General features: G+C 43.6%; 1 protein-coding gene across 5 annotated transcripts in view; it reads right to left on the bottom strand.

Annotated features, from left to right (window-relative positions):
- The window catches only part of CRTAC1 (cartilage acidic protein 1), a 399,993-nt gene that overhangs the window by 67,033 nt on the left and 315,876 nt on the right, over positions 1-17,084 (bottom strand). For all 5 annotated transcript variants that reach the window (XM_029610137.1, XM_029610138.1, XM_029610134.1 and 2 more), the window contains one exon: positions 10,329-10,465. In XM_029610137.1, coding sequence (XP_029465997.1) covers positions 10,329-10,465 — 137 coding nt within the window. The remainder of the gene's footprint in view (positions 1-10,328; positions 10,466-17,084) is intronic.

Below are 17,084 nucleotides of genomic sequence, written 5' to 3'. Positions count from 1 at the left end.
TCATGCGGCACTACTTCTGTTTCCAAGGATCTATCGAACAGGTCATGTAGCGACCTGCCAGTACATCTCTTGAGCTCTCTCAGTATCCTAGAGTATATCTTACTGGGTCCCATGGCTCACTCAGCTTCATATTGTTTATTTTATTTTATTTTTATTTATTTAGTATTTTTCTATACCGGCATTCACGGAATTCGTATCATGTCGGTTTACATAAAACAAGGGGTGAGAAATACATTATAACGTAAATAACTAATAACATAAGAGTATACATTAAAAAGTAAAACAAGTGCATGGAAGAAAAAGTTACAATAAAACGGGGGTCATTCTAACTGGGATTAGAGTTAGAGGAAAGATAAAAAGTTTAACCAGAAGTAAAACATTGTAATGATTGGTAGATAGTGACTGCCATCTAAACACAAAAGCTCTCACATATGCAGGCTCCCACTCCCATATATACATATGTACAAACACACACACACACAGGCTCCCACTCCCACACATAGGCTTCCACTCCCACACACCTATCCATGCCCTCATACCCACACATAGGCCCTCACTCCCACATACATGCTCTCACACCCACAGATCTCTTTTTCTCTTTCATACACACTCAGGCAGGCTCCCATTCACACTACACACATACCTACACCCAGGCAAGTTACAATTTACACACACCCAGGCAGCTTATCATTCTCTCACACATGCACCTAGGCAGACTACCATTCATACACACACTCAGTCACAGGCAACCTCCCCATTGGGTCCAGAAGGTCTCTAGTGGCCTAGAAGAAGAGCAGGCCTGAGAGGCCAGCAGCAGTATGTACTCTATGCTGAGATCAGCATAGAGTACATACTGGCCACATGTGGTTTGAAGGCTGGCACACAGAGAAGCAGGAGAATGGGCTTCTTCCTCTTCTCGGCTGCCAGCGGTTGTCTGGGCCTGCTACTCTTCTCAGCCACTTGCAGCCTCCTGGAGCCCTTCTTTCTTCAGCCGCCGACAAAATGGGGTTTGCTGGAGGCCTCCCAAGCCTCTTCCTGGTCTCAGCCACTGGCGAGATGGCGGCCTCCTGGGCCTCTTCATGGCTGGATGTGCACGCAGTTGATGGTGCACGGCACGGCACACCACTGTGCACTATGGATATCTTGCCCATGGTCCTCCTCTACTCCCCATTTTCTCCGTTTCCTCTTATAAGATTGCTCTGCGAGTGTTTTCTATGAAGGCAGACTAATTTGGTGGCAGTGAAGATATAGTTAAATTACAGCACAATGCGATTGCATTGATCAGATATGTAGAAATAGTCAAGGCTCTTGAAATACTAAAGTATGTTAAAGGTTGACCAGTATGTTATATGTCAGCATTAAGTTTTTCTGCCTTTTGGGATCAATTTACAAAAAATCATATGACTCAAGAATCCAGTTATATTAACATATATGAGATAAAATTATAATGCTAACCAGTTGGAAAATGTTATGCAAACTCATCCATTGGTGTTTAAGTATAGGAGCAGTGACATATTTAATTGAGTGTAACAGCTCAGAAGAGCTGAGCTGGGGATATACTGTGCATTGTTTGGTAAGCTGCACTATGCTCCTTTTATGAGATCTTATAAAAGACTAAGTTTTCTCTTACTAGCTGTTGGTATTCAGTATTTATTTGTGCCCCAACACTCCCCCTTTCCTGTGTATATGTATGTGTGTTAGTAAAAGAGGGGGAGGTAAGTTAATAGGAGTGGTGAAGATGGGGAGCGTAAGGGTGGTGAAGTAAGTTTGTGTGGTGGTGTGGACACAGTGAGGGTGTATGGAGGGGAGGTGAAGGGGGGATGGAAGGCTGTCATTCTCCAGTTCTGCCCCCTCCATGTTCCCTCTTCTTCCCCACCCCAACTTCTTCTCCTCTTCACTCATGTAACTCACCCCCTCTCATATCTCCCATTTAACTCCTCTAACTCATGCCCACCCTTCTTCTGCCTTCTCCTTTCAACTTCATCTTAGTCTGTGAAGACTCATCTTAGTCTGATGAGGTTTCCCAGGCTGGTGAGGCCTGGGAAGCCTCATCAGCCTCTCTACTACTCTCGCTCTTCCCTTCTCTTCCTTTGGTGGGTCTGGGAAACCTCGGAAGCCTTTCTGTCACTGCCTACCATCACTACTATAGTGCTTAATGCGCCAGCCTTGGCCCTGTGTTGCCTGATGTCTTCTGCATCAATTTCAGCTGTAAGCCGGCCTATTCTTCTGTTCCAGATTAGCATTGCTATGCATGCTCAGTGCTGGTTCTTGCCTTGCCTTATCTCTCCAGCCTGCCCAGTTTTGTCCAGTTCTTCCTGCCTCGCTCTTGTCCTTGCCTTGAATTGACTTCCTTGATTTGACCTTAGCCTGGATCTCGACTACTCTTCGCTTGCTGCATGCCATTGATCTTAGCCTGGACCTCAACAATCCTCACTCGCCAACTGCCTGTGACCCCTTGCCTGGATCCACACTCTGTTGCTCATTGCCTGCTCTGACCATTGCCTTTCCTTACTCTCTGGAACCTCCGCCTAAGTCCTGCTGGCTCCTAGAACCCAAGGGTTCAATTTGTGGGGAAAGAGGTTGGTAAAGTTGAAGCTCTTGGCTAGTCCTGTTCCAGAATACACACGCCAGCTGTCAGTATAGGCTTAGGGGGCTTGCTCCCTAGGCCGCAAATATACACAGCACTAAGGGTGCACTTTTCTTACAGATTGTTAAGGCAATGGACTCAGCAGACCTGTCTACCCTTCAGGTCATTCCAGGATTGGCCCAGCACAGCAACAGTACAAGGCATCCTGGATCAGGTTTCGGTGTACTTGAGAGGTTATCCATAAGAATGAATGCTATGCAGCCTCCACCTCCAGTGCCGGCTCTGCCACCCACAGCTCTAAGGCCCTCTCTGCAGTTTCCACCTCCTCCCTGTTATCCTGCACTGGTTGAGGAATGCAGAGGCTTCCTCAACCAGTGCAGGATGCACTTTGAACTCCAGTTAGCCTTATTCTCCACCGACAGAGCCAAGGTAACTTACATCCTTTCACTTCTGGATGGCACAGCTTTTGCCTGGGACTCCCTGCTGTGAGAGCATGAGGATCCCATGCTTCAAGATTTATAGGAGTTCCTCCATCAGTTCTGCCTCAACTTCGACGAACCAGGCCATACATTTCCATGGCGGCAGAGCTCCTTCGCAACCGGCAAGGCACTCATATCATCAGAGAGTATGCGATCCAGTTTCATACCCTTGCTTCAGAGCTACATTGGGGAGAAGATAGTCTGTTGGCCATCTTCTGGCAGGAGTTGTCAAGCCGGATTAAAGAAGAGCTGGCCGGCCGTGATGTCCCATCTACCTTATTTGCCTTGATCACTCTGATCACCCAAGTAGACCAGAGATTTCAAGAGTGGGCTCAGGAAAATAGGGTCTCCCGGCACTCTATCCAGCTGGCCTCCTGCTTCCAGCACCCTCCTTTGGCCCTGCCCAATCAGGAGCTGAAGCCTGTTGAAGAACTCATGCAATTGGGCCATGCTAAGTTTTCCCCAGAAGAGAAATGATAACGGAGACAGCTAGGACTAGGTCTGTACTGTGTCAGTCAGGGGCACTTTGCTACACATTGCCCCAAGAAGTCAGGAAACTCCCACACATAGGGTATGTTGTAGAGGTACTCTAGGTCAGATATTCTCCTCTCCACAGCTATTGGTTCCTGTTTACCAGTCCATGGAGCATTCCCAGGTCTACACTGAAGCTTTCCTCGACTCTGGGGCGGGTGTAAACTTCATTGAGGAATTCCTGGTCTACCAATATGCCATACCTACAACCTTCCTGAAGAATGCAGTCACCATCTCCTCTGTCTATAGGGATTCTCTTACACACTGACTTAACAAGATGACCTTGCCTCTTACATTCCAGATGGGCTTTCTCCATAAGGAAACAGTTTCCTTCTATGTAAAATCCCATCATCCTGGGACTGCCTTGGCTCCAACAGCACCAAACAGTTATCAACTGGGACACCCTATAGCTGGTGTGCTGGGGTCTCATGAGTGCCAATAAATGCCTCTCTACAGTCTGGTCCCTGCTTACCTTAACCATGGCTACAACCTTGCTGAGCCTACCCCCCAGTGCGCTGCTCATGCAGATGTGTTCAACAAACAGCAGGCTAAGAACTTGCACCCTCATAGGACTTATGATTGCTCTTTAGACCTCCTGCCAGGAAAGATGCCTCAGTGAGGTAGGGTATATCCTATTTGTTGCAGAGATTGCTGCCATGTCGCAATACATAAAGGAAAATCTGAAAAGAGGTTTCATCTGACCTTCCTCTTCCCCCGGTTGAGGCATGTTTCTTTATCATTAGAAAAAAAGACGGATCCCTTAGGCTCTGTATAGATTACAGAGGTCTCAATGCCATCATTAAGAAGAATCAATATCCTTTGCACCTTATCTTGGAGTTATTTGATCACCTGCAAGGAGCAAGGATTTTCAACAAGCTGGACTTACATGGGGTGTATAATCTCATATGCATACGTGAGAGAGATAAATGGAAGATGGTGTTTAATATGAGGGATAGCCACTACGAATAATTAGTCAAGACATTCAGACTTTAATGCCCCAGCAGTATTCCAGCACAAGGTAAATGAGATCTTCTGGGATCTTCTGTACTCCCAAGTGGTAGTCAACCTTGATGATTTTCTCATATTCTCCCGCTTCCTGAATCAACACCAGGAGTATGTCAAGCAAATGCTACAGAGGATATGGCAGCACCATCTACACAAAATTGGAAAAATATACCTTCAAGTAGGAAAAGTTTTCCTTTTTGGGATATATCATCTCCCATCACAATTTTCACATGGATCCCGCAAAGGTAAAGGCCATCCTAGACTGGCCCCAGCCCATGGGTCTCAGGTCTCTGCGGCAATTTCTTGGATTCACTAACTATTATAGACAATTCATATCTGGATATTTCTCTCTCTCAGCTTCACTTACCATTCTTATCAAGAAGGGTATGGACACTAGACACTGGCCAGAAGTAGCTTCCTGGGCCTTCCACTCTCTCAAGTGAGCATTTTCTCAAGGACCTCGTGTAAGGCACCCAGATCCCACTCAGCCTTTCGTCATGGAGTTAGATGCCTCTACCCATGTAGAAGGGGCTTTCCTTACCAAGCACAATGACCAAGGGACTCTCCTATGATGCTCTTTCTTCTCCAAGTAGTTCACACTGGCAGCAAAAAAATTATACGATAATGGATCAAGCTCCTTCCTGTGAAACTTGCACTAGAGGAATGATGCCATCTCAGCCAGACACCTGATCACTGTGTACACCGATCACAAAAATCTGCAATATTTATAGCAGACCCAACTCCTCAACCCCCAATAGACCAGATGGTCACTGTTCGTCAATCATTTTGATTTCAACCTTCGCTACCGAAGAACCAATGAGCAGATGTTCTCTAACGCTCTTTCCAAACTGAGGATATCCCAGACCTTTCTTGCCACATTATAGATCCAGCAAGGATAATCACAACTGCTACCCTGAACCCGCCCGGAAAGGCTCCGTGAAAAGTACTCAAATTGGCCAATGAATCTCGTGTAGCAGGATATCTTGGGGTCTCACTCCTCCTTCACCACTATTGGTGGCCTCAGTTGAAGACGGACATAAAATATTTTGTAGAATCCTGCCTTACCTGTGCAAAGCACAAGAGCACGCATGCTCGAGCTTGGGGACTGTTACAGCCAGCGCCTAAGGAGCCCAGGACCTATCTGTCCACTGACTAACATGGACCTCCCTCTCTCCAACAGCCACACTACAATAAGCTGTGGTAGATTGCTTTTTGAAGATGGCCCACTTTACACCATTTTCCTACATGCCATCTGCACAAAAGCTGGCTCGTCTCTTTGTGCAACATGTCTTTTGCCTTCATGGATTCCCCTCCCACACCCTTTTGGACCGAAGTGTCCAATTCATGGCCCAGTATTGGAAGCTTCTGCAAAAGATTCGGGATAAATCTAGACTACACATTAGCTTACCACCTGCAGGGAAATGGGCAAACAGAAAGAATGAATCAGATCCTCAAAAACTTTCTGAGAATGTACATCAATGAATGGGCTACTCTTCTCCCATGGGCAGAGTTCTGCCATAACAATCACATAGGTAGTTCCACAGGCTCATCCCCATTCCAGACTGACTATGGCAAGCACTCTCAGATACCTCTACCCATTCTGTTCTCAGTAACTTGCTCAGCGGCCAATACCACAAGTCAGGATTTTAAAATCCTCAGGCAAAGAATTAACCAACTACTCACCAAGGCACCCAACCCTCAATTTAAACCAGGGGATCTAGTGTGATTGAGCACTCAAACTATGGTTCAAAATACCTTCAACTAGATGTGCACCCAGGTTCACTAAGCCATTTCCCATCTTTTGACAGATAGGAACTGTAACCTAACAGATAAAGTTACCACCCATGCTAAGGAAACACAATGTATTCCATGTCTCGCTATTAAAATCCTGTTACTATGACCTCCCAAATCCATGGAAACAGAGTCCAAGGAGGACACTGAATTTGAAGTGCAAGAGATATTCGACTAAAGGGGGTGGTAGAACCAAGTCGAGTAATTGATCTCATGGAAAATCTTTGGGCCAGAAGAGAACTCTTGAGAGCCTGCTGCCAATGCTAAGGCCCCCCAGATAGTGAGAGATTTCCATCAGCAATTTCTCCAAATGTCCAAGCCAAAAAGCCGGGGTGGGGGGGGGGGGGGTACAGTTAAATTTGCCAGTCGCAGGGTTGGCCTCAGTCACAGGTACCTGCAGCCTCAGACACAGCTAGGAATCCGCCAGTCTTCTTTTGCAGCAGGAACACCACCCCAATGCCACCATCATGTGGGCCTCCATAACCATGCGTGCACGTGGCCACTTAAATGCCCCACAGAGGATGATTCACACAGTTGGGTATATAAGCCCCAGCCACGCACCCTAGCATTGCCTCAGCAACGGGTTTCCTGCCTTGTGTGCAGTGCATGTTGCCTCAGCGTTTCCTGCTCAGCCTTGCCTCATCTCTCCAGACTGCCCAGTCTCATCATATCCACCATCCCTGTCTCTCCTGCCTGCCCAGTCTTGTATAGTCTATCCTACCTCGTTCTCACCTTGGACTGACTTCCTAGATTTGACCTTAGCCTGGACCTCTTTTGCTGCCTGCCCTGACCTTTGGCCTGTCTCTAGTGTCTCTCTCGGACTCTCTCTGTGGGACCTCTGCCTAAGTCCCGCCGGCCCTAGGAAACTCAATGGCTCAACCTGCAGGAAAAGGGGTTATAAAAGGTGAAGCTCTTGACCAGTCCCATTCCAGAGTACACATGCCAGCTGTTGATGTGGGCCTAGGGGGCTTGCTCTCTAGGCTGCATCAACCACACCACAGCACTAAGGGTCCACTTTCTGTACAATTTCCAGCGGTGTGCATAGTGTAGATGACTGTGCTTGGAAGTATATGCATGGGGATATGTGTGAAAGTATATTTTTATTGTGTGAGGAGGGCGTCATAAGGATAGAAAAGTAGGTTTGTGGGGGAGGGATAGAGTATTGTAGTTGGGTTTGTGGTGATGTGCATGTTTGAGGTGCAATGTGAGTGGTTGTGGTGCTGTGAGGGAGTGAGTGGCTAGGTGTGAGTAGGTGGGCAGGAAGGTTGAGTGTTGCAACTGGGTTTGCAGGGATGTGCGATGATGGTGTGAATGATCTGAGAGGCTGAGTGGATGTTTGTGGGGGACAAGGTGAGTGTTGTGACAGAGTTCTAGTGTAATTCGTGGTGTAGGTGATAGTGATAAGGGGTGTGTGGAGAAAGTATGTGTATGGGGATGCTTTTGTGGTTTGTGTGGGAGGGGGTGAGTCCCTAGGGGGTGGAAGTAGGTTTGCAGGGGAGAGACAGAGTGTTGCGACAGGGTTTGCGGTGGTGTTGGTGGTTGTAACTACCACTCTATGCAAATTACCCTCATGCCTTTCTTAGACATGCATATTCTGCATATCTTTATATTATAAGAATATTAGGGGCTCTGGGTGATCATTTCGGCACGTTTGTGCATGCACCAATACATGCATGGATCAGCAAATGTTGTCTATGCTTAAATGCAAGTCTCTCTAGTCTAAGTGTTATACAGAACCAGGGAGAACAGTAATAAATGTTAGGTTCCATATTGGGAGCTACCACCCAGAAAAAAAAGATCTAGGCATCATAGTGGATAATACTTTAAAATTGTCGGCTCAGTGTACTGCAGCAGTCAAAAAAGCAAACAGAATGTTAGGAATTATTAGGAAGGGAATGGTTAATAAAATGGAAAATGTCATAATGCCTCTGTACCGCTTCATGGTGAGACTGCAACTTAAATACTGTGTACAATTCTAGTTGCCGCATGTCAAAAAAGTTATAGTTGTGATGGAGAAGGTACAGAGAAGGGCGACCAAAATGATAAAGAGGATGGAGCCGCTCCCCTATGAGAAAAGACTAAAGAGGTTAGGACTTTTCAGCTTGGAAAAGAGACGGCTGAGAGGGGATATGATAGAGGTCTTTAAGATCATGAGAGGTCTTGAATGAGTAGATGTGAATCGGTTATTTATACTTTTGGATAATAGAAGGACTAGGGGGCATTCCATGAAGTTAGCAAGTAGCACATTTAAGACTAATCGGAGAAAATTATTTTTCACTCAATGCATAATTAAGCTCTGGAATTTGTTGCCAGAGGATGTGGTTAGTGCAGATAGTGTAGTTGGGTTCAAAAAAGATTTGGATAAGTTCTTGGAAGAGAAGTCCATTAACTGCTATTAATCAAGTTTACTTAGGGAAAAGCCACTGCTATTAATTGCATCAGTAGCATGGGATCTTCTTAGTGTTTGGGTAATTGCCAGGTTCTTGTGGCCTGGTTTGGCTACTGTTGGGCTTGATGGACCCTTGGTCTGACCCAGCATGGCAATTTCTTATGTTCTTATACCATTTTGGTTGCTTTTCTTTGACCTGCCTCTATCCTTTTTGAGATACGGGCTTCAATTCTGAACACAGTACTGTAGGTGAGGCCTCACCAAGGACCTGTACAAGGACATTATTGCCTCTTTTTTTTCTTACTGGTTATTCCTCTCTCTGTGCAGCCAAGCATTCTTCTAGCTTGGCTTGTTCTATTGCTTTGCTACCTTCAGATCACCAGACACTATCATCCCAAGGTCCCTCTCCCAGTTCCTGCACATCAGTCTTTCACCCCCCCATCGCATACAGCTCTTTTGGATTACCGAACCCCAGATGCATGACTCTGCACTTCTTGGCATTGAATCCCAGCTGCCATCTTCTCTGACCACGCTTCAAGCTTTAGTGAATCACTTTTCTTTCTCTCTACTCTTTCAGGCCTGTTCACTCTGTTGCAGATGTTAGTATCATCCACAAATAGACAAACTATCTTCTATCCCTTCTGCAATGTCGCTCACAAAGATATTAACTATGGATGTGAATCGTTTTTCTAACGAATTGAAATACTGTAAATATTTCTAAATTCGTTAATATATCGGGTAAAAAAAGAAACGATCACTTTCCCCCCCCCGAATTTTCGTAAAAATCTTTTTTCGGGTTAGTGCGCGCTAACTCATGTTAGCGCGCGCTAACAAAAATAGCAAAATAACAAAAAATAAAAAAGTAAATGGTTTTGTTAGCACGCGCTAACATGAGTTAGCGCGCACTAACAGGAGTTAGCGCGCACTAACCCGAAAAACGATTTTTCACTAAAAAAAAAAAAATGGGGATCCACGGGAAAACGAGATTTTCCTGCGGCCAGACGAACCCGAAAGCGGGAACGATAGGGCACATCCCTAATATTAACCAAAGCCGGTCCCAAAACAGATTCCTGTGGCACTTCACTTAACACCGTTCTCTCTTCAGAATAGGTTCCATTTACCATTACACACTGTCTCCTGTCAGTCAACCAATTTGTAATCCACTTCACCACTTTGGCACCCACTCCCAAACTTCCCATTTTCTTTACAAGCCTACTGTCTGCTTAGCACTGTGGGTCTGCAATAAGCAGATAATAAACATTTTTAAATGAATAAATAAATATGCTCTTCCAGAATGATAAGAATGGGCTAGAATTTTGTTACCTGGTAAAGTGGACAGGGTCTTCTCTTATTGGAAGGAAGAGCCACAGTCCATCACTCTCATTTGCCCATTTGGTGATGGAAGTCATCAGTGTATTCAGTAGTTTCCTTCTGGAGAAACTCTGTTCTTCTTACGTCCATATTTTATCAAATATTGTGCTTTAGCAAACTCTGCATTGGTGTTCTAGATAATTTCCCATTAATTACACCAACAGTGAAATCTTACCGGAACATGCGATTAGCGGAGGAGCCTCTGTATGCAATGTTATTGAAAAAAACTTCAAGCTCTTGGTCATTGTCGAAGTCAGCAGCAATCACAGTGCGGACTGGTGATGGCATAGAGAACTTCTGCGAGGCAATATCCTACAGGACAAAGAAACACATCTGCAGTCAGATCACGGCCAGTTCTGTGGGCACAGGAAAGGATGGAGAAAGAAACAGAAGGAAAAGGCACCGTGGAGACCAAGAGAGAACAAAAACATGATCAAAGGGGAAGCTTGTTTACTGACGGCCTCCTGAGGACTTTTACACATCAATAAGTGCTGCATATGCATGTCTGCTCTGTGATCTAATGCTAAAGGAGTGATTAAGATACTAACATACTGCTGTATTGGGTGTTATCGGTATTTCATTGCCATGGAAAAGTTAGCACAGGTTGTGATCAAGAAGAGTAGTTAACACATTGAGGACTATTTTGTTTAACAGGGATTTTATCAATGGCATAAATTATAGGCTTTATTCAGAAAAATACTTTCCCCTATTCTGTACCAATAGAAAAAATCTTTACCGTATTATGTCTCAACTCAGGGATTAATGCCTCTGCAGAAGGATTTTAAAAAATCATTTATGTACTCTTTCTGTGGACACTACATGGGAAAAATGACTTTATTTAATAATTTTTATATACCGATTTTTCATGTGAGCATATCAAATCGGTTTACAGTAGTTAGCAAAAATTCATTTAAAAATATTTGCATTTCCAAAAGAAGAAAGGAAATAGATACATAGTTTCATAATGTAAATAAATAAAATAGTAAACTAAAAATAGTAGGCTAAATAATCATACAATTCTGCTGCTTCCACTACTTATCATTTCTATACTGCTACTCGATGTAGGCAGCAGTGTACAAAAACCTAAGAGACAGCCCCTGCTTGGTAGAGTTTACAATCAATAAGGCTGAGTGTGGGATAATCAGAGGTTAAGATTTAAAAGCAACCTCAAAAAGGAGGGGTGGTTTTTTAAGGCTGGATTTGAATAAGGCAAGAGAGAAAGCATGACACACCAGTTCAGGAAGTCTATACCAAGCATACAGTGCAGCCAGGTGGAAAGCACGGCGTCAGGAGTTAGCCATAGATAGGAATGGCTTGTCTGATGAGTGGAGGTCACGAGGGGGTGTAGGGAGAGGTAGCGAAGAGCTGCAGAGGGAAAGCTCTTGTAGGTAAGAGGACCTTGAAGTATATGCAAAAATGGAGAGGAAGCCAATGTCGTAACTTGAGAAGAGGAGTTAGTTGGCCGTAGTGAGTTTGGCAAAAGGTAAGTCTGAAGCTCCAGCTGTGTTTCTTTAGTAGACATAATGCAGATATATTATTAATTATATACTATAAAGAGTCTAAGTCTCCTAAGTAACTGAATGGCTCACCCCCTATGGATTCCTTTGACATAAGTTTGCAAGTAGGCAACCAAATTTGCATCTGGATCTGAAGAGAGACAACATTCACTACAGCCTTTCCCCTTCCAGATGCCATTCAGGTCCAAGGTAGATGAGGTTAATAAACTTTAATAATGCCGACTAACATATCTGCAGTAAAAAGGATCACTCGCTATAGGTTTATGAGGCATAGTCAATGGTTTTCCACACTAGAATAACTCAGGAAATGAGAGTCACAGCAGGGCTGGAGAGTACAATACCCACAGTCAGCAGAGAGGCGAATCAACCAACTATAACCCCATCGAGGCTGGAAAGTAAGTATTTATTGCTTTTTAATTGTTAATTCCGAACAATGCCTTAAAAGTAACGTTGACAGTAATTAAGTAACACATGCATTTTTATTCTTCCTAGGCTCAGAAAACCAACCAGAAACATTTTGTTGTCGATCCTGATCCCCTTTCTGAATAAATTAAAAACCTAACGAAGGTAGATTGCTGTTTCTTCAGATTTTATTTGCTTGTTAAAGAAACAAAAAATGGAATAAGTAGTTACATTTTGTGAAATGTTTCTTACCTCCTTGCTAAAGAGGAAAGTCATTATCTGTATCCCTCTAGTACTTGACCTTTTGACAGAAAGGGACCTTCCTTAATGAAAAGTCACCACCCTTGCTCTTTAGCACATTGCTTCCCGCACACTGCTCGGGCCTCTTGACCAATAATATTGATAGGTTAGAAACACCAGCCACCTTTTTGGATGGGAAGGTGCAAATTCAGACTGCATATTCAATTCCAATTTCCCCCCTCCTACCACCAGATCAGTCCTGGAGAACCCCCAGTTTGTTTGCAGTGTGCAATACCTCACGTGGAAGCAACACAAGGACTGTACAAAGATATTGCACGCATGCGTTGGATTTCTTTTTGAGACCACACAGAGCGGTAAAAAGACATCTGAAGAAGAGACCTATCAACGAGCATAAGTGAGAATCCCCTCATTAGTTTTGAGACTGGTCATTTACTTATCAATTATCTGATGGTTAAACATAGTCTATTAAACTCCTCTCTCTCATATTTTACCCGATCTGGCCCACCTGCCTCCTTTGCAGTGCACTGCTTCCAGTCTCAAGGTGTTTTTCCCCCAAGCATGTTTAACTATTGCAGCTTTGTTGCATAATTATGGCTAGCAATCCACATTTGCATGTGTGTGTTGGTTGCTGGAGTAGAGGGAACACCTATTATTTCACCTCCAATTAACTTTACAATGTTTTTTTGATTTAAAAGACATGTTACACGTAGTACAACAGGCCCGGATTGGCACTGACAGACCACAACAATGGAGGAGATTTGTGTGGCTGCTAAACAGAGAGGTCCCCAGTGGTCCATTTGTCTGGGCCGTTGTCCTATCTCTTTAGGCTGGCTGTCTCAGGGTAGCAGTTTGTATACCCTGTCCTCCTCTCCCATTGTTATACTCCACCGCTCTGCCAAAATTTACAAACACCTCTGAATTATGAGACCTGCGTTTTGAACTTCAAAAGAAGAGGCGGAGGTGAGTGTGCGCCTGACACAAATGCACGGCTATCGCAGGTGGTGCAATCCGCCAAGGACCTGCTGTTTCCTCAGTAGTCCATTTATCTCTGGTTTTCATCCTCTCTTCTCTGCAGACCTTTCTGTATCACAAGCTTTTCATTTTTTTTTTTGCAGTATAATTGCTTCTGTCTTGTTCTTAGGTTCACAAATCCCCTGCGGAGTCTACAGATTCTATTTCCCTTTAAAGAGAAAGGGGTTTTCTCTTTAAAAAAAAAAAAAGAGCGACAATGTGCGCATGTGCCAATTTTTTTTTTTTTAATGAAAAAAATGTACAAAATTGTAGCTATCAAATACACTTTGCACCCAGGCAGCCCTTTTGTTCACTTTTCTCAAAATTATCTTAAAATGGCAATTGACAGGCCAAATCTATAAAAAGTTATTTTGGACCTATACAGAATTTGCCTCTGATGAAATACATCAACAGTGCAGCTGACCTTATGCAGTATAATTCTGAATTTCCAAAAGTTATTTTATATCATTTTCAGTATTTTACTTTTTACATTTGATTAATGTTTGTTTCTCTAAGGTTGTTATTTTATTCTATTTGCAGCTTAAATTTTAGTGGCGTGTGTGTTTTGGTTTTTATAGTCATGGTTATCTGCCACTTTGGCTCACTCCTCAAATATTTCAAAGTCACGTACACATATTTAGAGACGTACTAAAATGCGCCATTTGGTTAATGCACATTGTTTATTAAGACCTATTTACTAACATCGCCCATAAATGTGTGCTAGTGTATTGTATTAAATATGCCCTTTAGCATGTGCACACCACTACTGAATAGCATGAAAACCTTCCAAAATTGTAATGCATACAGCAAAGTAACGCGTACTTATTTTGACCTTTATTTGGAAAAAGTATGCAATCAGAGCAAAGCTCAAAATTGGCCAAAAGTAGCATGCAACTCGGGCAACTGCATATGCTATTTTGATAATAGGGCCTAAATTGTGCGAACCTACCTAAGCTGGCGCCTTGACATCTTGACTTGCTTACTACTTAGTCCGATAATCGAGGGTTTAAAATAGCCATGTGATCCTCCTATTACCACAGTTCTTGCTTGTTCTTATTCCTTTCCAATAGCTGCTGTTGCCAATATCCCATCCACTATCACCACCGTAGATACTTATCTTACAGTAGAAGGCTACCCAGGAAGGCAGTGTTCTATTGGGTGGGGGAAAAATATGATAATATAGCAACACCCCATCCCCGCCAGCAAAAAATCAAAACCTTTCATTCTGTCCCAAACATTATGCCTTGTGTTGATTTTATGTTGTGCTCTTTATTTTAATAGGAATGATTGTTCCTTTGTCACCAGCCCAGATGTACATTTTTAAATAAATAAATACAAATAAACGTTCTCATTCTTTTCCCTCCTAATTTCTTGCTCTCTATTCCCACTACTAAATATAATTTGTTCCTTTTCTCTCTATTCAATTGCATTAGAATTTTATGTTTCTATAACATTGTACACAGTACAGTGTATACTACACAGATTTTATGATGTAAACCTCTTAGGTAATTATTTATTGAAGTAATTGCTGGGAAAGAAGGAGGAGACTAAACGTTTAGTGTGTTTTGGGGATATTATGGCTTTTATATTGGAGATACATATTTTTAGTGTTTCAATTGATGTATTTAGTTTTCAGTTATTTTGAATTAATGTATTACAATGAATTATTGCTATGCAATGATGTATTTATGATGTTATATAGTTAATGATTTACTGTTTTTATGGATTGATGTACTCTGGCTTTGCCAGCAGAAAGATGTAAATCCCCATGGGCCACATTACATTTACATTACATTCTCCGTTCCTAGCCTCTTTTTCTGCTCTCCTCACTTTCACTCTTTCTTATTTTCCCCTCTCATTCCCTCTCTCTCTCTGTCGCGCTCGCCTGCTTTGCTTTCTCTCTCTCTCTTTCTGTGCGCTCCATTTGGATTTCTGCTGGGCTCAGCAATTCTCAGAACCACCTGCAGGCAAACAAAAGAGCGTAAATCAGTAAGCAGCGAGACCGACGGGCTGGTCGTAAATCCGCTAAAATGTTCCTTGGCGGTAAAACCTTGGTGATATCTGTTTACGAAGCCTGAGCATAATGTTAATTGAAATGTTTTAGCATGGAAATGAGGAAGTGGCTTCTAATTCCAAAGCAGGAGACAGCTGCTCAGAGACCCCTGCAGCTCTGGTGATGGAAGGCATAAAAAAAATGCCCCCACACCACCAGCCATTAAATATTCTCCTTATGTTGCCATACTGTGACATAAAGCAGCGATACAAAATGTTAGAGGGCAAAAGGCAAACCTATCCGGCCCTGCACGTTTTACAGCAAATTCTCTTTTCGAAAAGAAGGGGGATTACCCCCAGTCTCTCCGTGGATAGGGGTGACTCTGGGCCCTAAGACCGATTATTAATGGACCATAAAAATGCCTCAGATGCCACTAATCTTGGCTTGAAGCAGTCTGTGTGAGTAGATTCCGACTTGCACAGGTTATACATTTTAAAAAATCTACTTTTATAAGTCACAAATAGAAAATCAGGGTGTCAATAATAAATGTACACAACCTCTCCCTGCGAAAACTCTGGCACTTGACTACTTCATGCTTGTACTTTGAGTATGTAAAAAAAAAAAAAAAAAGTATGTTCTTTAGGGCAGGGCTTCCCAAAGTATTAGCCAATATGACCCCATTTTAGCACTTGAAAATTCATGTGAGCACTAGAGGATGAACACAATAAATAGCAACAATGCAGTCACCTTCCAACAATCACTTCTCACCCTTCCTTCCTGCACACCAACTGATCCCTTCTCTCAACCTTCACCCTCTCCAGTCAATCTTTTCTGTCAGCCTCCACCTTCTCTTAATCTCTTCCCCTCCAGTGGATCTTCTCATGACCTCTGTCCCTTCAGCTGACCCACTCTTATATCTCCATCAATTAGGACGAGAGGGCAGTATTATGATAAGGGCAACATTTTTCTCTTGGGTAAGTTAAGTGATGGGTGAGGACAGAGGAGCTATGGCAATCTCCACTGGCCCATGCACGGTAATTAAAGTTAGTATGGGCCATGCGGTGGCCCATGCAAACCAGCAGGCCCTGAAGTGCCACTGATTCCTGCTCCTGCAGGGCTTCCTGCTACCTCCAGAAACTCATGCGAAGGTAGGACCACTGCAGGGCCTACGAGTGCACACTAGTTCACAGGCCCCATGCTGATTTCCACAACTAATGCTAATCCTGGCATTTGAAGAGGCTAGCGTTTGAGGCACCTGTGACCTCAGCTGAAGGTTTTGTGTGACCCCCCTTTTGGGGTCTCGACTCACAGTTTGGAAAGCCCTGCCATAGGGAATGATAAGCAGCCCACGTTGTTGCAAACTCCATAGGTAGTTTTAAAACACAAACTTTACAAAAGTTTTCATAGCGAAACTACTCATGGAAAGTGAGAACGTGCAAAGCATGGGGTGGTAAAAGTGCCCACGTACTGTCAGGCCATTGGCACTGCCTGCAAGTAAGCCACTCCAATCCAGGGCACTTCAGCCAAGCCCTTGTTCAGCATACACTAACAGAAAGCAAGTATATCCAGGCTTAATGCAGTTACAGGCCCCTTCTCAGGGGCCACAAAAGGGGTCTGAATGCAGCAACCTGAGTAGGATGAAAAGATAAACTCACAGCTCGAATCAGAAATTCACTACTTCACTCCACAGGAGCCGGTACACTTAAGAACATAAGAACATACCATACTGGGTCAGACCAAGGGTCCA

Source organism: Rhinatrema bivittatum, chromosome 7 (assembly GCF_901001135.1).
Source record: "Rhinatrema bivittatum chromosome 7, aRhiBiv1.1, whole genome shotgun sequence".
In the NCBI taxonomy this organism is placed as follows: domain Eukaryota; kingdom Metazoa; phylum Chordata; class Amphibia; order Gymnophiona; family Rhinatrematidae; genus Rhinatrema; species Rhinatrema bivittatum.
This window is presented reverse-complemented; position numbering and strand designations above follow the sequence as displayed.